The 25,601-nt window shown below is 40.9% G+C and overlaps 1 protein-coding gene and 1 long non-coding RNA gene across 5 annotated transcripts; both read left to right on the forward strand.

Annotated features, from left to right (window-relative positions):
• The first annotated feature begins 261 nt into the window (after positions 1-261).
• Positions 262-9,409, forward strand: LOC307013650. Its single transcript, XR_013801012.1, has 2 exons — positions 262-8,391; positions 8,907-9,409. It is a non-coding gene; the product is annotated as an uncharacterized lncRNA (long non-coding RNA).
• Positions 9,410-15,550: 6,141 nt separating this feature from the next.
• On the forward strand, positions 15,551-24,267 carry LOC307045757 (G2/M phase-specific E3 ubiquitin-protein ligase-like). Of its 4 annotated transcripts, none has more exons than XM_079691694.1 (17): positions 15,551-16,078; positions 16,588-16,898; positions 17,008-17,203; positions 17,386-17,587; positions 17,789-17,864; positions 18,133-18,413; positions 18,494-18,544; positions 18,634-18,687; positions 18,794-18,867; positions 18,979-19,050; positions 19,308-19,513; positions 19,697-19,793; positions 19,883-20,045; positions 20,207-20,310; positions 20,469-20,613; positions 21,514-21,640; positions 21,947-24,267. In XM_079691694.1, exons 6-17 carry the CDS (start codon positions 18,237-18,239, stop codon positions 22,159-22,161), a joined length of 1,485 nt encoding a protein of 494 aa, XP_079547820.1. In that variant the 5' UTR covers positions 15,551-16,078; positions 16,588-16,898; positions 17,008-17,203; positions 17,386-17,587; positions 17,789-17,864; positions 18,133-18,236; the 3' UTR covers positions 22,162-24,267. The 4 variants fall into 4 exon arrangements, with proteins under 4 accessions (XP_079547820.1, XP_079547819.1, XP_079547822.1 ...); XM_079691693.1 differs by having other exon boundaries at positions 16,588-16,663; XM_079691696.1 differs by having other exon boundaries at positions 16,588-16,663; positions 19,946-20,045; positions 21,947-24,265.
• Positions 24,268-25,601: the final 1,334 nt, after the last annotated feature.

Raw genomic sequence — 25,601 nt, forward strand, 5'->3', positions numbered from 1 at the left:
CTTTTATATTACGCTGATGTAACAGGATCTAGTGATATCCAAGCAACAGAGCTTAATTTAGCATGATACTTTTGTGGGTTGTACATGAAACCACTTGGGAAAATTCTAAAAAATTAAAAATATATGTATTTTGAAGCCTGCTATGATCAATTGTGAGTTCAATCTTTATCTAAAAAGTAAAGCTGATGATGGATTACTGTGGTGGAGTTAACATAACAATAGCCTATTTCTCTTTGAAATGTGATGGAGTAAAAAGATAGTGTTAAATATGTTCTTTATTCTCGCGTCCAGGAGAGAAGCTTTAAAATGAGACTAAATGGAGTCTCTGAAAAGATTCAAATGGGATACTTTAATTAAAAAAAAGGCGCGGTAGTGTTACAGACAGAATATTGTTCCGGCAGAAAACAGCTGTGATCTGGTTCTCCTGAGCAAGAAGAAGACAGCGGATCTCTCCTCCGGCGCTGCTATATATATCCTCTGCTGGCTCCTCCCCGCCAGCCGGCTCACCTCGTCTCCAATGTCCGTTATTGCATTTAAACAGAGGATAGGTTCTTTTCACATTCAATATATGCTTAACACGCCGTTTCTCCTCATATTCTCTTTCATCACTTTTCATTTAACACATTCTAAACGCTGTAATCAATACTCTAAACAATACTTCTCGGCTCGTTTGGTTTCCGGTCATTCCGGATGTTGTCACATGCTACTCTCGTCTGTAAACAATAATGTATTCAAATAAACTGTACTTTCATTTAATATTCAACATGGTAGTACCTCGACATCTATAGTTGTAGTGTTAAATCCGTAGGTTTCGATTTGCACCACTCCATATCATTTCGCTACTCAATTCACCTCTTTAGGAAATCGTATATTAGCCACATGCTAAATGCTAACCGTAGATGAAGGATTTTCAGAATAAAAGCTTAACTGCTTGTGCACAAGAATTTCTGGTTTTTCAGTATAAAAGAGCGTTTAAATTGACGGTATGTTTAAGCTACATTATACCATCAAAACATTGATTTTAATTTCTAACAGTCCCTCCTTACACACCTAAAAGGTGTGTATAATACTGAAATCAATGAGTTCTTCATCTGAACTTCGCATAGTACATATCTCATATTACAAACATACAATCTAAATGGAATGGTTCAATAGGCTTAACTTTACAAAAATACAAAATAAATTATTTGCCTGGTTCAAACCTAAAAGTTGTCCCTTGTGTATAACTTCTAGTGTTTGCATTCAATATCATTCTTCAAAATAGCAGCAATGGCTTGGTATCAGAACATTTCTTCCTCCCTCCTTTCACAGAAACCGTTCTCATACCACACTCAGTGTTAAGGCACTTGTTTTTACAAAGTGAAAAGAAACAAACCATTTTAGAATAGCAATGATTTATACAACATGAAATCTACCATATTAGAATAGTATAAAATAATAAAGTCAAATAAAATGGACTATCTTAGAATAGTGTAAAATTAATTGGAATAATAAAAATATACTATCTTGGAATAGTATGAAGTAAATTGAAATGGATTCACTCCATTTTAATTTTGCTCACTTCTTCACATGATTTCATCATTTAAAGAATCACATCGGCTGGACATTCATTGATCAATCTCATCTCCGAACATCCATATCATTTAAACTAACTCATCATTGTCATCCACATCTGTATACGGGGTGGGTCGTCTTGTTCTGCTAGCATTTGTAACCGTCTCCTCCTGAGAAATTTACCCTCCCTCCTTTCATACCATTTAAGGTATGAAAGTAATATGTTCTCTAGAAGGGGCCGTTGTACGTTCTACTCTGGGGTACGGCATTCTAGACAGTCATTTCTGGGAGAAGATTTTGGTCAGTTACAACAGTTGTAGAGTTTCATCACTTAAAAGTTCCTACTCAGTACCTTTGGGTGGTCTGTTCTAATGCAGTGATAGAGTCCCTGAAATGGTGTGAAAACTTGTGGAATATCAATAACTCATTATACTAATTTATTTTCAATTCTGGTCTACTTAAATAACTATGCTAACCCCTTTTACAGTGTGTGGAACCTTGGGTGCCCGAGCATGTGATAATTACTCCCTCCTTTAACAAGGATTTTAAAAACAGAAGTCATTTCATTAATGGTTTGTAGTTTAATTCAGGAATTTACATTAATGGCAGATATGTTTCTCCTTTAAATAACATCTCTAAAAGTCAGGTCATCTGGTGAATGGATGACCTTTAGGAGCTGGTGGCGCTTGTCTTTTAAAACTCATACTCTGGTGTCGTGCGCTCCCTCTGAAGCTGCAAGTAAGATTTAAAACATCTGCAGGGTGGGTTGAGCGACCCCTTCTCCCTAAACAATGTTTGTTGTAACAAATATGCACCATCACAATGAGTGCTCCAAGGCCCTGCATGTATTGCTCCCAACTACATTAGTTTAAAAAAAAAAAAATTAAACTTTGCTTTCGCTCTTTGCCCAGTGTCATTTTAAAACTCTACATCTTGGACGAAAACAAATGTTATTTCCACCTTAATCTTCCCTCTTGAGGTAATAACCATGCTACAATGGAGAAATCAATACTCTAGATTGGAATACTATCTTTGGCTTGGTACTAGCTCTACCTTTAACATTTTCCATACAAATAAAGATTTGTCTGCTTTTATAGAGTGGTTACTAAAACCATCCCTTTAAACTGTAGGTCTATACTGTAACAAATTAAATCTTACCCAAATTCACACATGAATAAAAAACTCTTAAAGAATAATTTGTTCATATGATGAAAAGATTGAATAATATGTTCTACCCTCAGTGTGTTTTTAGGGTTATTTAATAGTTTCCTCTTTCTTTCTTTATAAATTCACCAATTGATTAATTCATGGCTAATAAATCTTTTTCTTTACGTATTTCTCGTTGGTGAATAAGTGTGTTTATGTGTAAACTCACAAACTCCCGTTTTCCTTCTCTCCCCCTCTGGTTGTCAAGCCACGACCCCCTCACATTCTGCCGGACCATGCCAACTCCTCCGTTCTTTCCTCTCCTCCGTCCACCTTCTCCTCAGTCCATCTGCTCTTGGAACCTTCCGCTGTAACTCTTTTCAGTGTCCCATCTGCTTTGCTTTTCATCTCCTCCTTTACAGTCTCTACTTTGTTGCATGGAGGGCGTATTCCGCTCTCATGTCCCACACTCTGCTCTTGTGCCCAAATCTTGTGGCTCAGCTTGGAACTTCATGTCCTGTGGGGGACCGATGAGAGTGTGCCTTTTTATGTCACCTGGTTTTGGTTCTGGATGCCTCAGGTGGAGATAGTTCTGGATGCAGCGTTGGAGTTGTTGGTTCAGCTCTGGTTCTCTGTCTGTTCTATGGATGAGGAGGAGTCTTCCGTGGTGAGGTCTTTTGTCTGCTTGGACGATGGGGTCGTAGCGTTCTGACAGGTGGAGAGAGAGAGAGAGAGAGATCTCGGGACGCATTATCTATAGTTAATTCTAACACACTGAGGTAAAATAAATCCAACCTTTTCCACTCTATTTTCCTAATCTTACTATCCATCTTAGTTGTTAAATGTCATCTAAACACAATTCATGTCTACTAATAATTTTACCATATCCCTAAACATTGCCTTCACCCACTGTAACATGTTTATTCCAATTAACTCTTTCAGGAAACCATTTTCTTCTATAAATTTAAATACCTACATGTTTCAAGCACCACATATTTCACACACTATAAAAGAACATCTCCATATTTTCTCCATCACTTTAAATCTCACTGTTATTTAGAACCGTAGTAACTTTTGTGACTGGACATATCTGCAATGTCACCACTATCTGCTGGGGAATCTTGTTCATAGAGTTTGTACGTACAAAGCTGTACTTGTGGGTTAGTAGCCTGTGTCTAACAATCATTTTCAATAATTGTGCTCAGGTCACCGATCGGTTGTTCATAACTTAACAGGGGGTGTTTCTGGTACAGACTAAAACATGGATCCAGTGTATTTAGAGATTCCCCTAATCTGTAAATCCCCATCACTTACATATCCCAATCACTTAAACCCATCTCATCATTTGATACAAGAACTGCATATAAGGGGGTGAATCATCTTGATTATAACCGCCTCTTGTTTGGGACCGAGTATTTCTAACTCCTCCTCTTGTTGCTCAGCTGATCTTTTGGCTCTGGGGATAAGTGAAAGTCTGTGAAACACAGCTGGAGTCTTGTTAGTGATGTGGGCATTCTATGAGTGAACTAATGGATCCATGTCTTACATAATATTGTACTCCCCTTCCAACCAGAAAGGTGCCAAGTGTAATGAGCACAATCAACAATGCTATTCTGACTCTTATCCCTAGGGGACCCCACAATTGGTTTGGCTTTGTTCTTGTCATCATCTCTATTTTATCCCTGGTTGTGTCCGTTACAGAATTTAAATAATGAGTACAAAAATAACATACAAAAAATTGGACTCTTTTTACAGATGTAAAACAAAAAATAGGTTTTCACATTAATGTACAATCTATAAAAATCTATAGACAATTTGTCTTTTGAGCTGTTTCTATCTTTATCTTATTTCTATTTATTGTTTTGTTCCAGCTCTGCCAAATCAGTCCTAACTCCCAATAATGTTCTGGAAGTCGCCAGTGAAGGGTGACAATGTGTGAGGTGGTGTCAATTTGCTCCTTTTTCTTTACCTTTAAACCGGAGCGCGTTTGAAGTTCGTTACAACTTTTCATGCTTCCGTCCACCGGGGATCAGCCCACTGTCTTTTGTGAACTTTCACCCTCACCCAATCACCTGGCAGAACAGGAGTCTCTTCTGGTGTCTCGTCTGGTATCTCTGTAGTTTTCCTAGCCTGCTGTGTAGACAAAACTTGCATAATATTACTCAGAGTTCTGACATATTCATCCACTTCTATTTGTCTAATATCTAAAACTGGACCACTCCCTCCTTGGAGAAGGCCCGAGCTTCGGCATACCTCTTGTTGACTACATGTTATTATTTATTAACTACAACGTCACTGAAATCAACATATCTGTATAATCATGACACTCCCTCCTTTGAGCATAAAATGCTCAATTAATATTGCAATGATTACCCTATTATGAACAGGACATGTAAAACCCATAACGTTGCATTAAAGAAATATAACTTCTCCGTGTACCCACAAGGGGTACAAAAATATCGTATGATTTATGGTTTTCTGATGGTATAAATGCATATTCACTATAAAAAAAAATCAGCAATTAGCACTTCTAATAGTTTACTTGTTTCAATAATGGCTTTTGTAATGGTATTATGCATCATCGTTGCTGCGAAAAACAATACCCCTGGTGTCGCTAATGCGTCTCAATAATTCTAGGATTAGAGGATTGGTTGACACTGCTGAACTAACATATGATAAAATAATATTTCTCCAAACTGGAGGGAAAATATGAACTATTCTCTCAGAGAGTGACCTGCATGAAGGGCTGGTGCCCCTCACTCAAATGAGATATTGCCTTACGCACAACACCACAAATCAGTAAAGTTACTCAAGAATAAATAAATAAAGACTGATTCCTGAAACTGTTGTAAAAACCCTACAACTTCTTCATCCAAGCTCTCAATCAGTGTTATGTTATTTAATCTGCAGCTCACGCCTTAAAACAGATACTTCAGACCGATTATAAAATTGTGTTTATGAGAAAAATGTAATCTGACTCCATAAATCAAATAATTGTTTGATTAAAAACTGCACTTCTGGCTAACAATAAATGAAGTTCCCCTTTAAACACAGCCCCGGTCTTCTGACGGGGTCCATCTATGTACTGGCTGGAAAATGTTGGGCCAGTCTCCGTCGCTCCGTCACTGTTCTCCCGTTAACAGTCACTCTCTAGTTCAGCTGGGTTCTTGTTGACTTCTTCACTGGTTTGAGACAAGCGACCCTATTGGACACCTCCCTTTGTAGCCAGACTTCACCACCACAGAATCGAGTTTCTGTTTTCAGGTCTGGACAGCTTCACGTCAGGTGTATCGCCGCCCCTTGCATATTTTGGGTGGAAGCCCGTCTTCTTGACCTCACTAGTTGTGTGGACACAATAGTTTTCTGTGTGGGGGAACAACATCACTCGTAATGTATTTTCCTTCTCATAATTACAAAAATAGTCTGCTAAATGTTCTACTCTGCTACTTCTAATCTGTGGATGCTCTGTGTAAATGCAATATTCTACTCACTATCTTTTAAATAACATTCAACCTCTCCCTCCTGTGTTGACATATGTGGCTCTATGTAGCTGGATTTCCAAATACTCGTTCTCCAGTGGAGTCCTCCCACACTCCTTCACATCTCTTCAGGAAGGCATACATGTCTTCCCCCGGTTCTTTTCTCAGGCTGTTGAGGGCATGTAAACTCCGTGTTGTTGGGTAGATGTGACGAATAGCAGCCCAATAATTCGACCTGATGTAGTTGAATGGAGTGTCATCTGGGTCATTTGTGCAATTGGCCTCGGAATCTATTGCTCTCACTTCAAGTCGTCTTTCAATCCATCCGAGCAGGGCCCTCATGTCTCCCAAGCACAGGTGGTCCTGGGCTGTGTATCTCTTCAGATCATTCACCCACTTCTGACCTCCTTTCGTGAGTGGAGGTAGCTTTGACACTAATGCTTCCATGTCCCTGTGAGTCCATGATTTGTATCGAAATCCTCCTCTTCCAGCCGCTATCAATGGCATGGAGGTATATGCACCGGTTCTTCGTTCTTCTTGTTCTCTCTGTTGTCTATCTGCAACAATGTCATTATGGGCTTCAACTGCCTTTCGTCTCTCTTCCATTCCTCTGTTGAGTTCCTTTTTCATTATTCTGCCGAGTTCTTCCACATGTAAGCTGTTTGTCAATCCTTGGCTGGCATCTTCCAGATGGAGTACCAGACTTGCAACCATAGCTTTTCTTTTTTCAGCTCTGTTCATAGCAATGTTTACAGGTCCATACCAAGAGGGTTGTCCGGCTTTGATCCATGCGTTTTCCTGTTGTAGATATTCAGCATTCTCATGTTCAACTACAGCTTTTCTATGGGCTTCCGTTGGTCCAGGTTGATCATCTGCTGGAATCAATCCTCTCGTTTGCCACTGTTCTAACAGTTTCTCAATTTGGTTCCATGTCCTCTGTCTTTTACTTGAAACTGTTAAAGCATCGGATCTGATTTTTACCCTTTCCTTGATATCTGCAGTTGAGCCTGGCCCTGCGTCTAGTCTCAACTTAGTTTGTTTTGGTGACATGTTCTCTAATTATTTATGAACTTATCAAAGATGAAGCACTAATCTTCTGACTAGCACCTTCGTTGCTGTTCGTCCGAACTTTAACTTTTTTTTTTTTTTTTTTCTTGCTCAAGGTTTTATTATTTTTATAGATTTTTTTTTTTTAAGTTTAAGGTAAAATATTAATAAAGTTAAATATATAAAAAATATGCAAAATTAAAATATGAAATGTTAAAATAAAGTTGTACCGTGTATGGTTTTGACTTTGAAATATGAATTTGGTTCAAATTCACAATGTTATGGTGTTTCCGCTATTTGGGTAATAATTCTCTACTACCACCAGAGTGCGCTATTTTAAATTCCAGCTTAATCCACTAGGGCAGTGGTTCTCAAAGTGGGGTCCGCAACCCCCCGGGGGTCCGTGGCACTCTGCCAGGGGGTCCGTGAAAAGTTTTCAGATTCATTAATTTAAATTATCATATCATTTTTTTTTCATTTTTTTTTTTTTTACAAAAGGCTTCATAGTTCAACAAATAATATTTTATTTTTTTAATCTAAAATAGTTCATAGATTACGTTCTAATCTAACAAATCTATACATTTCAAAATCAAGCGCGTCACTCGTTACCATGGAAACAACAATAACTGGTACGTCAGTCAGAGAGCGCCACTGCTAGCATCATAGAGATATAACACGGCTAGCATACTACGAAGATGGACCGATTTTTAAATCGACAGGTTACGGCTACAAATGAAGTAAATGAAAAACAAAAAACAAAAGTAAGGAAATACGATGAGGAGTATCTCCAATAAGGATTTATTGAAGTGGAAGGGAAACCGAAATGTCTGATATGCCTGCGGTGTCTTGCCAATGAGGCGATGAAGCCTGCCAAATTGAAGAGGCACCTCGAGACCAAGCATCCAGATTATGTAAAAAAAGACCGGGCTTTTTTTGAGAGGAAGGGCGAGGACTACAGCCAGCAACAACAACGGATGGTTAATGTTACGTCTGTTTCTGCTAAAGAGCAGATGACGAATTTAGGACATGTCTGCTGATATCAAATCACAACTGCTGGAAAGACTGAGAGGGTCTAAATTCGCGGTTCAATTGGATGAGTCCACTGATGTGTCCGGCTCTGCGCGGCTCATCGCACTGGCGCGAGAGGAGAGGGAGAGCCGCAGAAGTGAGACTGACTGAGATTACTTTGAGCAACATGCATGGGAATAAGTTACAATATAATACATTTGTGTATATTTCTCGCTATTCAGATGGTCTGCTGCCTGGTGCTGCTGTTGCGCAATGTGCAGTAGTGTCCTCTTTTCACACCATGACATTATCAGTTATGAATTTGTTTTTCACTGCTTGAGAAAATGGACTTGTGGCTGAGAGCGTGTGAAAAATGTCAATTGTGTGAGAGTTGGCAGCCCTGTGAACTCGCTTGACATTATTATGTATGAAACTGCCAATCAGATTTATTTACTTATTAATCGAAGGTGCCGAAACGCTGTTCTGGATCGTTCCCGCCCACTTTAAACCGTGTGTGTGTGTGTGTGTGTGTGTGTGTGTGTGTGTGTGTGTGTGTGTGTGTGTGTGTGTGTGTGTGTGTGTGTGTGTGTGTGTGTGTGTGTGTAACAGAAATGTCAGATACTGTATGTTGCATTTATTGATTTAGTTTGATATGTGTGTCTTCACTTGCAGAGAGAAGCAATCAGCTTCATGGACTGCCTTGCATCACTCCAATAGTGTCCAGAGCTGGCTGCCATTACAAGTAGTGGTTTGGGATTGTAGCAATGCAGTTGCAGTTGTTTTGCAATTTACTTGATATATGTTGCAATGCAGGCATGTGTTCAATTGTTTATAGCCTGCATTTATTTTGTTATTAGACTTTTATAAATCATTTAATTTTAACTAAGAGTGAAACACTTGATGTGTTATCTTTGTGTGTGTGTGTGTGTGTGTGTGTGTGTGTGTGTGTGTGTGTGTGTGTGTGTGTGTGTGTGTGTGTGTGTGTGTGTGTGTGTGTGTGTGTGTGTGTGTGTGTGTGTTCTGAAATGCACTTCAAATTATCACTTTTCTCTTGATTTCCCTTTGATATTTTGTTTAGGTACAGTATTACTTGCAGCTAATTGATTGATTGTTTTATGGGTATTCTGTGTTGAGATGGTGCAAATATTTTGAATACATATCTAATATATTTCTAATACATTGCTCTTGTGTTCTTCTTTCACATAACTAAGACTATAGAAGTGTAAAAAATAGGCTACATCAGATTATTCCAAGGGACATACATGTCGAGTCAAGTCAATTTTTATTTATATAGCCCAAAATCACAAATCAGAATGAGGGGGTCCTTGGTGTATTCTCTATCTTGTAAGGGGTCCTTGGCTGAAAAACAATTGAGAACCTCTGCACTAGGGAATAGCTGTTTCAAAACTGACTCGTTTTTAACAAGGAGAAACTTAGTTTCCTCAAAAATATCTTTAAAATAGGAATTTACACTATGGTTAAACAACACAGCACATAACCGCCAAAATACATTTGCAAAGAAGAATATTCACAAAACCGCCAATACACATTTACCAGCAGAAGTACTTCCAATAGTTCTAACTCTAACAAGAAGTATGATGTTCTTTAGAAGATGGAATGCCTAGCCTCAGTGTGTTAAAGCAAACAGAGTACTTCAATTAGCATTTCATGAAATGGTGACTGCCGTGTGGCTCACCGTGAACATGAGGTCAAGACAAGATGGCAACTGGTTTTCCAACCTTTGACCTGAAGAACAAAGGGATTTGAGAAAACACCTGGAGTTGAAATTGGTGAGGTGATATTTTGTCTAGTAAATTCAACACACAACACTGTAGTTTAAAATAACATTTCTATTTAGTTTACAATGATAAATGGGCCTCATACCCTTACGTCATAGCCCTCTACCCATGTACGTAAATGTTTTGACTTTAAGAGCCAGTATGGTCTGTTTAAATGGGCCTCATACCCTTACGTCATAGCCCTCTACCCATGTACGTAAATGTTTTGACTTTAAGAGCCAGTATGGTCTGTTTAAATGGGCCTCATACCCTTACGTCATAGCCCTCTACCCATGTACGTAAATGTTTTGACTTTAAGAGCCAGTATGGTCATCTCTTCTGTTTAAACACGCTATTTATGGGACAAATAGGACGCTAATCAAACACAATCAGAAGAATATCGTCTATCTAACGCACGAATGTCGCACTTCCTGCCGTAATCCACAACGCAATGTCTTGAAAAACAGAAATAGAGTAACCACTGAAAGCTTCAAACTCCTCAGGCCTTTTCCTTGAAAAAGGACTTTTTTAAAAACAGCCTCACGCTGTTGTTACACAAAACACTCACTCCAATAACCTTAGCTTCAAACTTTGGCTGTGTCTTTGCCTCAAGCAGTCCCGACTGCTTAATGGCCTAAAACCATTCACGTAAAACGTAAAACGCAACAAAAGACACATATAGTGATTGGCCTCTAGCCGACATGTACTAACAGACAAACGAATAGCATGCAGGGTTAAATAGAAAAAAAGAAATTGAACTCACCCTGCCTGTAACAAAGCAACGCCACGTGGTATGATACTAATATTTATCAATTTAGGCTTGTTTTAACTTAAATTGCACAGCTATTTTCAGGATCCGCTGGCCGCCGTCAAACACACAGAACTAACATTGTCCTACATTAACTATTGAAGAATTCGATATAACAGGTTTCTCCTTACCTAGTTGATTTGAGCTCTCTGTGTGTTGAACGGATGCCAGCGGGTCCAGCAAGCAGCCTGCTGTAGTCTCTCCCGGTTTTGCGAGCTCCTGGCTAGCTCGCCAATTGTTAAATATGTTCTTTATTCTCGCGTCCAGGAGAGAAGCTTTAAAATGAGACTAAATGGAGTCTCTGAAAAGATTCAAATGGGATACTTTAATTAAAAAAAAGGCGCGGTAGTGTTACAGACAGAATATTGTTCCGGCAGAAAACAGCTGTGATCTGGTTCTCCTGAGCAAGAAGAAGACAGCGGATCTCTCCTCCGGCGCTGCTATATATATCCTCTGCTGGCTCCTCCCCGCCAGCCGGCTCACCTCGTCTCCAATGTCCGTTATTGCATTTAAACAGAGGATAGGTTCTTTTCACATTCAATATATGCTTAACACGCCGTTTCTCCTCATATTCTCTTTCATCACTTTTCATTTAACACATTCTAAACGCTGTAATCAATACTCTAAACAATACTTCTCGGCTCGTTTGGTTTCCGGTCATTCCGGATGTTGTCACATGCTACTCTCGTCTGTAAACAATAATGTATTCAAATAAACTGTACTTTCATTTAATATTCAACATGGTAGTACCTCGACATCTATAGTTGTAGTGTTAAATCCGTAGGTTTCGATTTGCACCACTCCATATCATTTCGCTACTCAATTCACCTCTTTAGGAAATCGTATATTAGCCACATGCTAAATGCTAACCGTAGATGAAGGATTTTCAGAATAAAAGCTTAACTGCTTGTGCACAAGAATTTCTGGTTTTTCAGTATAAAAGAGCGTTTAAATTGACGGTATGTTTAAGCTACATTATACCATCAAAACATTGATTTTAATTTCTAACAATAGTAACTGTGATTATTCATGTTAAGTACCCCACAAGTAACTAAAACATATAGTAGGCTAGTTGAAGGAAAGGTAAAATGTTTCCATAAATACCAATGTCACACACTACAACACCCCTTGTTGTTAAATACCAACCATATGATCATGTTTGGTGGATTTATTTATATAATAATTGCAATCAATATTATATATATTACCTTTTAATCTATATAAATTGTATTTACATTTCTTGTCACTATTTTGTCCACCTAGTTCTACTATGGCAGCCATCAGAGGTATACATGTGTTAACATCTCTTTTAGGTTTAATTTCTTATTTTTGTGAATTTCTATATAAAATGCTGATTTCTACCTGAAATGCTTATGTATTTTTAATTACATTTTCGTAGAGCTTTGACTTTTTCAGCTGAATAAATATTATAACTGTTGATGGTTGTGTTCAGCATTGCCAGCTTCACTGTTGAGCTTTAAGATGTGCCCAGCATTCTCCTGTGCTCTGAAATCAAAATGTGCAGCATAAAACAACACTATAATAAACACTACAATACAACTTGTTATTTGACACACACAAGGTTGTTCATTTGTGAGTATATACAACACAGGCTATATACATATAAAGTGGGGCAAAAAAGTATTTAGTCAGCCACCAATTGTGCAAGTTCTCCCACTTAAAAAGATGAGAGAGGCCTGTAAATTTCATCCTAGGTACACTTCAACTATGAGAGACAGAATGGGGGGAAAGAATCCAGGAAATCACATTGTAGGATTTTTAATGAATTAATTGATCAATTCCTCGGTAAAATAAGTATTTGGTCATCTACAAACAAACAAGATTTCTGGCTCTCACAGACCTTCTTCTTTAAGAGCCTCCTCTGTGTTTTATTTAGTTATATTACAAGTATTAAAAGTAAGAATAGGACACCAAACCAACTGAGACCCGTCTGTCCGCCGCATCTACGCACTGTGTACAACACACACACCTACACACTGTACCACACACACACCTACACACTGTACCACACGCACCTACAGCTCCTAAAGCACATAATCAGGCTACAGCCGTTGTGTATTTTATTATGTGAAGCACTAAATGGTTTTAGAAAAATATAGACTCTTTGTTTGTAGATCTACTAAACTAAAGCAAATAAAGAGAGTAGGCCTGTTATACTGAGTCATATATATTTTACACACTGCTTTGCTTTCTGCAAGGACTTCACAGCTGTTCTCACTGTAAACATTGCATCGCGATGAAAGCAGTTAATAAAATAATATCCAAGGGATGCATGCAGAGCTGTCATTGGCTGAGATAAGTCCGGCCGTGCGTCACGACTCTTTGAAACATCTCTGTTCCCGGAAATGCATCTACGAAGGAGCCGTGGAGGACCGTGGAGGACATATCAGTGTATCCTCGGTTAGAGCTCCTCCAGAGAGCCTCCGCGACGCTCGATCCTCGGTCCTCGAAGTGCATTTAGAGAAATGAGATGTCCTTCAACATGGCGCGCTGAAATTCATTTCCGGGTCACTACCGGAGGACCAAGGAGTCGGGTCGAGGAGGGGGATTTGATGAAATGAGAAAGGGCCTCAGAGTCCGGCGCACTTCCTGGGGGCTTGTTGTGAACGAGCATTTTGGTTAAAGTTGCGCATGCGCTATGAGCGCACATACGGGTACTTCTCAGGCATGCCGGGTTGTAGGATTTCTTCAGCCGCTCGTGAAGCAATGCCATTTAAAAAAAAAAAACACCAGTCAAACCTCAAAGGTTGGGAGAAGAATGTGGAAATGTTGATGGACTTGGAAGACATGTTTTCATGTATTAATGTGTATCACATGCTTCATGTTACGTCAGAATTTATTCGCTAAGTCTGTTTCCACTGCACTTTGCTGTCATCGCCTCCACCTCTGCCTAGTCTGATTTCTCACATTCACTGTGACATATAGGCCAAAGTATGTATGAATCAGAATCGGTATACACACCAGATTGGAGGCAGCAGCTTGTCCATTCGAAGGGTTGGAATTCAAACGGATGTAGTATTTTTTTGAATTTGTATTGTGCTAAAATGCATTGTTCTTTTATAGTGGAAATGGAAAGTTGGTGATTTGCCAAAGCTGTTCAAATTATCAATAAATGCATTTTTTATATATATATACGGTGTGTTTGGAGATAATTCAATACACTATTATACATTATTATTATATTATATTTAGCCCAACAATATAGTCAATTTCAATCACTAGCTTGGGTCAAATAAACAACCCAGGACATGGGTTAAAATGATCCAGCCCAGCACATGGGTTAAGACAACCCAGCGTGTGTTCTGTCCTATAGTGACTCAGCAGCTGGGTTATGATTGGGTTATTTTTTAACCCAGTAGTTTTAAGAGTGTATTATCTCACATAGCCCCACTGATCCTGTATAGCAGGACTTGTAATGTAAATACATCCACTAAGTAATTTACGATTATCCTAATTATAGTCATAATATTGTCATATCTTACATGTGAAAGGTGATTCCACGGGTTCTTGTTTGCAGACTGCGGCGATTAGAGCATCCGTAGGCTGCAATTTCCTGTATCATAATGTATCTAAAATGTAAGATGTTTTTAACAAGCCAAACCACTTGGAAGAGATCATGTGTAACTTAAGTTATGTTGAAAAGAAAGAGCAGTTATGCCTCTCCCACTGGTGTAAAGTTGCTGGGTCAACTTTGTAATACTAGAGAGGTTTCTCAATACTCAAATTTCCCCTCCTCGACTCTTCGGTGCTCCGGTAGTGACCCAGAAATGAATTTCAGCGCGCAATTTTGAAGGACATCTCATTTCTCTAAATGCACACCGAGGACCGAGGATCGAGCGTCGAGGAGGCTCTCTGGAGGAGCTCTAACCAAGGAGACACTGATGCATCCTCCAGGGCTCCTCCGCGGATGCATTTCCGGGAACGGTGGAGGCGTGACGCACGGCCGGACTTATCTCAGCCAATGACAGCTCTGCATGCATCCCTTGGATATTATTTTAGTAACTGCTTTCATCGCAACGCGATGTTTACAGTGAGAACAGCTGTGAGGTCCGTGCAGAAAGCAGAGCAGTGTGTAAAATATATATCACTCAGTATAACAGGCCTACATTACTTTCTGTATTTGTATGCTGTAGTTTAGTAGATATATACAAACAAAGAGTCGATATTTTTCTAAGACCATTTAGTGCTTCACATAATAAAATACACAACGGCTGTAGCCTGATTATGCTTTAGGAGCTAGGTGTGTGTGGTACAGTGCGTAGATGCGGCGGACAGACGGGTCTCAGTTGGTTTGGTGTCCTCTGCTTACTTTTAATACTTGTACAGCTTTTGGCCCGTAATTTCAATTCCCCATTTCAGCGACCAGAGAGGGGGGGGGATATCCAGTCTCTGATTGTGTTACAACTCTTTTTATTGGGTTCTTGTATTGGGGGTTAAGTACATTGTCAGAATAAGTGAGAAATGAATTTCACTTCTGTTAGACAGCTATATGCCATACATTTTTGCACACATTCACAGTAAATATGTATTCAGTATGATACAGAATTAAATCAATTTCTCCGTTATTCTGACAATGTACTTAACCCCAAATAAAAGAACCCAATAAAAAGAGTTGTTAAATAATAGTGAAGTCACGTTGTAATAACAATAACTCAACTCTCTCGTTTTATTTTTGAGCTTTGCCAAAAGCCACTGTGTCAATGTTGTCCTACTTGGGTTGCCGTCCGGAGTTTTCCAATATGGCGGACCATCTCGCACATGCTCACTGCAGATCGGGCACTTTTAATTTGCCTTGTACGCTGGGAGCTGTAAGTGATGAAAATGGGGGATGTTGTATGGCGGCAAATCTCTGTCATAAATCGCGAGGGCATATGAGACCCACGCGAGCACAAGTCAAGCAGCCGCGGACATATATTATTTTCGCGAGCACTAAAACGGCACTCGCGCGAGAGCAATATTGAAGCCTGCAGGGGAGAAACATGCCTTGAGCATGTGCAGCATCCACATGAGCTCTCCTTGGTCTCCTGCGCTCTCGCGAGCAATTCCTGCTCTTCTGCTCGTGAAACTCTGGCCTGCTCTTGCGCGCGGAGAAATGTTAGGAAGTGGGGGTACCGTGTCCCAGTAACGCCAAATCTAATTGGTTACACCCCTCCTCTTTTATGATTGGCCGTTTTCAAATGAAGAGGGATATCGGAGCGGGAAAGCCCCGCAGAAGAAGCATGGCTGACGACAAGGAGGTACGTACAAAAAACGGTACTTTTAGCTATGCATATAGAAAACAATGGTTTAACATAACTATCATTTTATCTGCTTGACGGGCATTTAAGATATTGACATTGCATTATTTACAAGCCACGGTATAAGAAGAAAGTGACACAGCTGTCTGCCCGCAATAATAAAAGTTAGCTAAAGTTAACTGTTAGCAGATCTGGATAAACAAGACGACATGTCTTTGCACTGTGATTGTGACAATCAATTTGACTATTTCTTGTTTGTGTCTGTTTTGGATAGATAGATAGATAGATAGATACTTTATTTATCATTATAACAAGTACAGCGAAATTACATCGACTCAAAGTCAAAGTGCCAGTGCGCAACAACAAGACAATAATTTAAAAACAGCAAGACAGTATAGGAAGACATGATCCATTTACACTTGAAGCGTTATTTGTCTAAAGTGTTCATTTATGTGCATGGTCCCTATTGAAATAAATGATTAAATAAAAAATGCTATCTATTTTAACAGATAGAGTTACAAAATGCTGCCAGGCGTGTCGTTGAGTTGCTGAGAAGTGCCTTGGCTGAACCAACTTCTCAAAATCGTAAGTGAAACTAGGGGGAGATCACTTGTCTTCACAGATTCATCTAATGGTCAGTCGTTTACAAAAAATTACAGCTGCAGTCTTGGCCGGCGGAAGCACGCCGAGGTGTTTCAGTGACAGTTTTACCAACCTATATTAAAACCAGAGTGAAAAACTGAATTTCCCCATGGGGGATAATTAAAGGTTCATCTTCTTGTTCTTCTTCTATTTATTTTCAGGGCTTGTGACTATCTGGGTAATGTTTAATTAATGAAGCCTTTATATATTCTAACTACTTTACGTATTTAGTACTCAGTTTATTTAGATTCTTGGGAATCATAGACATCTTTAAATTGTGTTCACAGATGAAGTACAGGTTCAGGGAGAGCAGGTGGAGGTGGGCAACAGACAGCCTACTATACAGGGACAGCAGCAGCCTGCTCTTGGCAACAGGCAGCAGGCTGGGACAAGGCAGCGTCAGGCAGTCCAGGGGCAGAAGCAACAAAGGACCCCTGGCTTTCCTTCTACAGCAGGAAATACAGTGGACCAAAATATGGCCAGGTTTGGATCCGTTAGGAAATAAAGATAGTTCTGAACTGAATTGCCATTGTAATAACTCGGCAATTGACTATAATTCAGGGTATTTTTTCATAGAAATTAACGCTCTTCAGATTGTTTAGAATGAATATATTGTATAACAGCTTCTTAAATGCCTCTCTTACACATTGTTTTCAACTCCTCAGGGCTTTCCCCGGCCTATTCAAATCGGGTAAAAGTTATACCCCATCTCCCAAAAGAAGGGCTGTTAGGTCAACCCCAATCCAGTTCTTTCTGCTCAATAAGAGCACAGAAAGAACACCAAAGTCATCAGATGAAATGGTCCTTCTCCAGGCTGGACTTGGCAGGAGGACTCTCAATATCCCCAAAAATGCTGACCACTCCCAGGTAAGATAGAACAAATAATAAGGGAAGGAGTCAAGATAATATAAGAAGCACTTTATTGATCCCAATTTGGGGACATTTTTTATGTATTACTGTAGTTTCCCAATCCACTGAAGTACTACTGGTCACAAATCAGCTTCAACAGTGGTGACGTGTGGAGGTTTATAGTTCTAACTGCACACTTGTTTTGCTCTTCCCACATAGATATCATATATACTTATGGAATCATATTCCAAAATGGTACCATTGGAAGGGGCCCGGATGCTACATAAAGCTGCTGGTAAGATACAATCTCCCTTATTAAATTCAACTGTGGTCTAGTATTTCTGCAGTTAAATCCTATGTATACCCTCTATCTTCTCCTACAATAGCTGCTCTTATAATAGCTCATTAATGCCCTTGATGGTTAGCATATTTACCTACCCTCTTGTTTTTAGCAATCCATGAGAAAGCCTAACACTGCAAGTGTGCATCTTGTTAAAATCAACTGCCTCCCCTAGAACATTCTGTGCATTAAATAACATCAACTTGTTTGTATTCCCACATAGGAGGATCAGGTCAGCGGAAATGAAGTGTTTTGGCACCTGAGGCAGAGGGTTACACGAGGGCCTACCTTGCCAAAGCTTTAGGTGGAAAAGGATGTCTCTATATAATGCCCATCCAGGACACTTTGGACACCTCCCCCTTGCCCTACTCATCGAAGGAGTTCGAAAATATGCCAAAAGCCAGATGTGCCACGTGTCATCTAAGCATGCCTGTCCAGCGGTTGGCTTTACATGCACAAGAGTGTGAACCAAGCAGCTGTTCTGACCGCATGGATCTAGAACCGGTAATGTTATTCCACAAATAGCTATGCAGGATCATTATCATCCTGAATTGATAGCTTTTTTAACTGGTTACAATTTTCAGGATCTGGACCCAGATTTAGATGAGTCTCCAGCTACAAGCAATCCTGGGAATGTAAGCTCACTAATATTGTAGGTGTTTGTTTCTAAACAATTTTCATTGTATGTGTCATTAATTGGCAGTCTTTCTACATTTTATTATAGGCTTCTCCAAGTGTGCTCCCGTGTAGGACCTCCTGTTCTAAAATCGATATTAAGGTAAAATCAGGGCATTATTTATCAATTACATTATTGCAGATGATGAAGGTTTCTGCGTCTCAGTAATTCACTTGAATATTTGCTCTGCTTTTCTGTATTTTTAAAGGTGGCCTGTCCATTGTGCTCAGAGTTATTTCCTGAGTATTTGGTTGAAATACATGCCAGCACTTGTAGAGAAAGGTTTTTTTTTTTCCTATTATGCACATTCTTTATATACTTTTTTCTTGTAGTGTTAGATATTGTAAACCATGATTAAGGCATGCCCCATTGAAATATTTTTTCCCTCATCAGTACATTGCAGTCGACACAAATGATCGATTTGGAAGAACATGCCAGTGAAGAACTGACAGGGCGAGAGAAAAGGTAATATGCTTAAAATGTACCTGTAATTGCTTATTTTAAACAAAAACGTCCTGCAGTTATTGTTTTCACTATTTGTGTTAATTGTACTGTTCATCAGTTGCCCTGCATTGTTATTGTTATGCCTTGAATATCATTTAAAAGACGCCACTTTACATCAGTCAGGGGTCGTCAGTTTACTCAATGATACAAAAGGGGTCTCTCAAGGGAAAACGTTTTGGATCCAGTTGTCTAATCAACTTCTAATTGTTTCCTTCAAGTCTTGCTGAAGCCATCGAAACACTTAGTGGAAAAGTGGACACAACGACACTCTTTAATGTTAGTGTCACTAGGGAGGACATGTTTGAAAGGGGTTTAGGGCAGTGGAGACGTCAGAAGAGGTCTTCTCCCAAAACAAACCTCCGAGTGTCTTTCATTGGAGAGTCTGGAATTGACCATGGGGCTCTCAGGAAAGAATTCTTAACAGGTATATGTTTACCTCCTTATAATAAATGAAAATATTCCTCAGTGTGTGGCGGTTCTCTGGTTGCATGCAATTTCTGTGCTTGCACAGGTTAAGGGCTTTGCATGACGCGTGCTGTTCATTAACATATACAGTGGTCTGATTGAGATTATCAATGTATTGATCCACTTTTCCTTTCAATTATAGAAATGATGGCAGGTGTTGAAAGGAAGTTTTTTCAGGCAGGGAGTACAGGGAAAACCCCCAAGTACTCAATTACTGACTACCACAAAGAGCATTTCAAGTATGTAGAATTGTGTTCTGTAATGTCTTTTCGATGTTTATTTCATTTATTAATAATGTCTATGCATTGATTAAACTTTGTTAATGCAGGACAGCTGGAGAGATTATGGCAGTCAGTATAGTACAAAGTGGTCCTCCACCTAACTTTTTCAGAGAGTGGTGCTATGGATACATATCCACTGGGGAGATTGATAGAGATTCCATTTCCAAGGAAGATGTGACTGATCCAGAGCTCAGCCAGCTTATGGAAGAGGTAATATTTGTCTTCTCCTCAGATACTCCTTCATATAACATGACGTTTGTTTTAGTATGATTGACACACACACCTCTTTGTAGTGTGAATATTTTCTAATTCTTAAAATAAGCTAAGGCTCCCATGACTTACTGTGTGATACTGTTTTTCTAATCGCAAAGGTTGAGATAGCTGAACCTGAAGCTATGCACGACCTTCTGGATCGGATAACAGCATGCGGGTACAGTGGTCCTGCAACGTGGGAGAGGAAGGAAGACATAATAAAGTATGTACATATGCTAAGTGATTTAACCCATAACAACCCATGTTTGAAACCAATCAATTATTCCTTTACACTCATACTTCATATTGAGTGTGCAGTCACTCTTTCCCTTTTTTATGTATGATTTTATATTATTGCTGTTATCTGTTACTGAATTATAGGGCAATTATCTTGCACTCATCGGTCCACACTCTACCAATGCTGCAGCAGATATGCTCAGGCATGAAGCTGTATGGCTTGTGTGAGATGATAGTACAACAACCACAGCATTTCAGGGATCTGTTCGTCGCTGGCCTTCATGAAAAGGTCAGTATTATGTCTCTAGCTGATTTTACCACTGAATTTCAAACCTTAACCCTTTAACAGCCAGCGCCACCATTTGGTAGAGCACATTTTGTGTCTTGATATCCTGTTGACATTTTTTTTTTTAAGTTTAACTCTACCTGATGCAGCCATCTCTACCATTTGGTTGACATGTTATGCGCAAAACAACCTCTAGATGTCACTGTGGTTAGAACAGAAAGCCATTCAGCTTTCCACTGAGAAAGTTGGCATGCTAAAAAATCACTGCTGAAGAAATCACTCTTTTTGGTCAACTTTTGTAAGGTAACCATATCATTTTTGACATATTTTAATGTCAGAGCACTGACTGAACATAATTAGATAACTTGATGCACAAAAAAAGTTTTAACAAACTAAACTAGCAATATAACTTTTTCAGAGTTTCAGAGATGTTTTCCAATACAATATGGTAAATAGATAGATTCATGGTAATATTACTACATCTTATATTACATTATTACTACATCTATACTGCCTTATGAGTCTCAGAGTGAAAGAGTCATAATAATTTATATAGCAGCTTTCATGCATGGCATACAGCCCAAAGTTGCACACAGATGAGCAAGTTAGGCCAACACAGGATATAGACATTTGCTTTTAGGCCAGTGGTTTACTGTTGGGCCAATTCAGCATCTACAGTAAGATGAGCACGTTTTTTTTTTATTATGAAAAACACTTAACATTACTTTTTATATCAATATCAATATTGATACCTTTTTTTTTTAAATGTGCTATGTGTGTCCCATTTGATAAAAAAATGCAAACAAATAATTTTTCCATAGTTTTTTTTCTTGGTCTGGCAATTAAAGGGTTAAGCTCATCCAACTTTGAGCATACATCATTTTGTTTTTTCCTCTCTCCAAGCCGGATGCTGAATTCCTGATGGGAGCCATATCTCCAGTCTTCAGCGAGCTGGTTTCGCTGCGACGCCAGAGGGAATCCAAGATTATTAACTTTTTACAAGACTTCATCCAACACATTGAAGAAGAAGGTGATACTACTGCCCTGACATTTTATAAACGTATTTGTTCTTGAATTTTACCCCCGATTACGACAGGCAACTCAATGACAGCTTTGCATACCTTTTTTATTCTTGTTTACATGTCTCAGTTTAAACACAACTTTGCATAATAATGGTTGCGATGAAACAATGATAACTAAAGCAGGACTGGCTAATGAGGTTTTCTTCTTCAAAATATCCACATAAAAAAACAATTTAAAAACAATAGCCATATTTATTGACATTGCTTAGGTGAATATATGCATTTCTTTGTATTCATTTTCAACTTGTTTTTAGAGGAAGGAAAGAGCTTCGTGGTTGAAGAGAGGGGGACCCCTGTGAAGATAACAGAGAGTGATGAAAGAGACTCAAGAGAGACAGAGTCTACAGGTGAAGCGGCAAAAGATGAAGAGGAGATGAAGGAAAAACCCAAGATCACTGTTGGTTGCTTCCTTCAATGGCTTACGGGGCAGGCACACGTCCCCATCACCTCAACAGAGAGAGATGTTTAAAATCTTAATTGAGTTCGACCATGATTGCAGCGGTGCTATGGTACACACACGGTATGCTTTCCCGTAGTGAATGCATGCTCCAACTCCATTACCTTTCCGACAAGGCACCTCGGCTCATATGCAGAGTTCCTGAGCATCATAACACAGGCTGTTATGAGCCGCTCATAAGAGTCATAGAATCGATGTTTTCTGGGTTAGGGTTAGACAGTCTTTATTGCACTTTATTTGACAAGGTTTTCATTTGTTTTCATTTCTTCAAGATGAGAATACAGTCAAACTTTCAAGTGACATACTGTTCTAGTCAAATGTTTTGGAAACAAATGGTGAAGTTGGGGAACCATTATAGTTTTGAGCTGTATTTTGTGTCAATTGTTTCAATTAAATGGAATAAAAACCCAGTCACCAGTTGTGCCAAGTAACTTTACTCTATCCTGAAATCGGCATCATGGCTTATTTTACTCTTGGTACTTAAGTAACACTTTGAACACAGGAATTTTACTTTTACCTCATCTGTGTCATTCAAGGGAGCTGTATTTCTTAAGAGCCACATCTTTCAGCTACATACTCACGGCAGAGTAAGTACAGTTCCTTGACCGGAGTGTTTGGGTAAATTTGCTGAAATACTGATTGAAGTTCAGTTGTGTCTTCTGGACTCAAAGGGCAGTCGAATTCGGGGACGACAATCCCTGCATCCTCTTCTTCTCCATCGTGGTCAGCAGCAATTTCCCAGTCAACATCTGGCTCCTAATAACCATAACAGAGGTTTTGAACACTTTGGTGAAATAAATGTCTTATAAACAATGTGGAACAATGACATCAAGTAATAGTTTGTGTTATTTTTGCAGTTAAAATAACACAAACTGAATAAAATGCCCAGAAAATGGTCATGCCAAGAGTAGGGAAAGAAAGTAATCTTTTGACAATGTATATTACACAAAGTAAATGGTAAGTAATTACTATCGTGGGATTGCCCACAGTACTGAGTATGTAAGTCGCTTTGGATAAAAGCGTCTAACAAGTGACATGTAATGTAGTACTGAAACGAGATTAATACCTCTGGGCTCTCCGGCTGATCAATGTTTGTCTGCATCAGTCCAAGTTGCCATAACTGCTCTGGACATTGGTTCCGTTCAGTGCTGAGTGGATGATGGTTCCAGCCTTCTGTAAAAATCCCCAAGTCCATCTGTGTCACGATTCTCATGTTATGTCTTTGATGATCTTGCCGACACCGGCTCCTGACCGGCCTCCGGAGCTGTCTGGTCTTCATCCCTCCTCGGACTCTGCCTTGCCCCCGGGCCGTCCGCCCGAGATTCCCTCCATGGACTCTGCCTTGCCCCCGGGCCGTCCGCCCGAATTCCCCTTTTTTGAACTCTGCCTTGCCCCCGTGCCGTCCGCCCGAGACCCGTCCTCCAGACCCCCTCCACCCACCCTGCTGGACCTTTGTTTTTTTGGGACGTCTGGAATCCGTCCCTTGAGGGGGGTTATGTCACGATTCTCATGTTATGTCACGTTTATAGTTTTGTAGGTTTGGGTGTTTTTGCTGTTTTCCATGTCATGTTTTCCTTTGGGTTATTGTCTTGTCATTAGTTTCCCTGGTGTGTCTAATTGTCTGATTATGTTCACCTGGGCCCCTGTGTTTTCTCCTCCCTCACCTGTGTCTTGTTGTGTGATTGAGTCTTGTGTGTATTTAAGTTCTGGGTTGTCCGTCTGTCTTGGTCGGTTCGTCTTGTTCCATGACTAGTTCTGCGGTGAGTGTTCTGTTTTGTCATTGTACATATATATCATAGCCTTGAAACAAAGGACGTTTCAGTTTATATCTGCATTTGGATCCTGCTTGTTTCACAAACCGTGACAGTACGAACCGACAAAGAAATGGGCCCAGCAGATCCGTTCGAGTCGGAATTATTACATTTTTCCTTTTTTTTGGCTAACTGCTCGGATAGATGGAAGAGAGCACCCGGAGTTCAGCAGCGGGAGGCTGTGTTGTCGGAGGCGCGCCAGATGGCTAGAGAGAAACCCGGTATGGTGAAGTTCTTACCTGGCTGGATTTCAAAGATCCTCCCTGTGTGTGATTCCCGGCCTGCTAGCCCCAGGCATGCTAGCTCCCGGCCTCCCAATTCCCAACGTGGCACCATACGCCTCGGTGGGTTCCGTCTGCAGTCAACCCATGCTTCTGCCCCAGTTCCTGCTCCTGTCCAGGAGTCATATTCTGGAACTCATCTGGCTTATGGAGGTCCACGGAGTATTCAAGCGGCTGCTAAGAGGAGTCGCCGCAAGGCCAAGCTAGCAGCTCAAGCCCCAAGAGCCATGGTTCCAGCCCCAGAACAGGCCCCAGCAGCCATGGCTCCATGCTCCAGTACCGGCCCACGCAGCTTTGCTTCCATACTCCATTACCTGGCTTACACAGCCAGGATCCAGGTTTCGGCTCCGTACCTTACAGCCATGTTTCCGGCTCCAGAACCGGACCGTACAGCCATGTTTCCGGCTCCAGAACCGGACCGTACAGCCATGTTTCCGGCTCCAGAACCGGACCGTACAGCCATGTTTCCGGCTCCAGTGCCGGCCCACACAGCCATGTTTCCGGCTCCAGAACCGAACCTTACAGCCATGTTTCCGGCTCCAGAATCGGACCTTACAGCCATGTTTCCGGCTCCAGTGCCGGCCCACACAGCCATGTTTCCGGCTGCAGAACCGAACCTTACAGCCATGTTTCCGGCTCCAGAACCGGACCTTACAGCCATGGTCCCGGCTTCAGTGCCGGCTCCAGTAACCATGGTCCCGACTCCGGCTCCTCGTCACCTGCTGACTCATCGGCCGACGCCAGCTCCTCGAGTCCTGTCGGCGTACCGGCCGACTCCAGCACCTCGTCTCCTGTGGGCTGTCCGTCCGACGCCAGCTCCCCGAGTCCTGTCGGCGTACCGGCCGACTCCAGCACCTCGTCTCCGGTTGGCTGTCCGTCCGACGCCAGCTCCCCGTGTCCTGATGGCTGTCCGTCCGACGCCAGCTCCCCGAGTCCTGTCGGCATACCGGCCGACTCCAGCACCTCGTCTCCTGTTGGCTGTCCGTCCGACGCCAGCTCCCCGTGTTCTGTTGGCGAACCAACCCACTCAAGTGTTGTTGGAGGTCCCACAGACTGCCTTTCTGCCGGGGGTCCTGCCAACTCCATGTCTTGTCCCGTTGGAAATCCCGCAGACTACTCTTCTGCCGGGGGTCCTGCCAACCCCATGTCCTGAGCCGTTGGAGGTCCCGCAGACTGCTCTTCTGCCGGGGGTCCTGCCAACCCCATGTCCTGTGCCGTTGGAGGTCCCGCAGACTACTCTTCTGCCGGGGGTCCTGCCAACTCCATGTCTGGTCCCGTTGGAGGTCCCGCAGACTACTCTTCTGCCGGGGGTCCTGCCAACCCCATGTCCTGAGCCGTTGGAGGTCCTGCCAACCCCATG

Source organism: Notothenia rossii (assembly GCF_949606895.1).
Source record: "Notothenia rossii genome assembly, chromosome: 7".
NCBI classification, from domain to species: domain Eukaryota; kingdom Metazoa; phylum Chordata; class Actinopteri; order Perciformes; family Nototheniidae; genus Notothenia; species Notothenia rossii.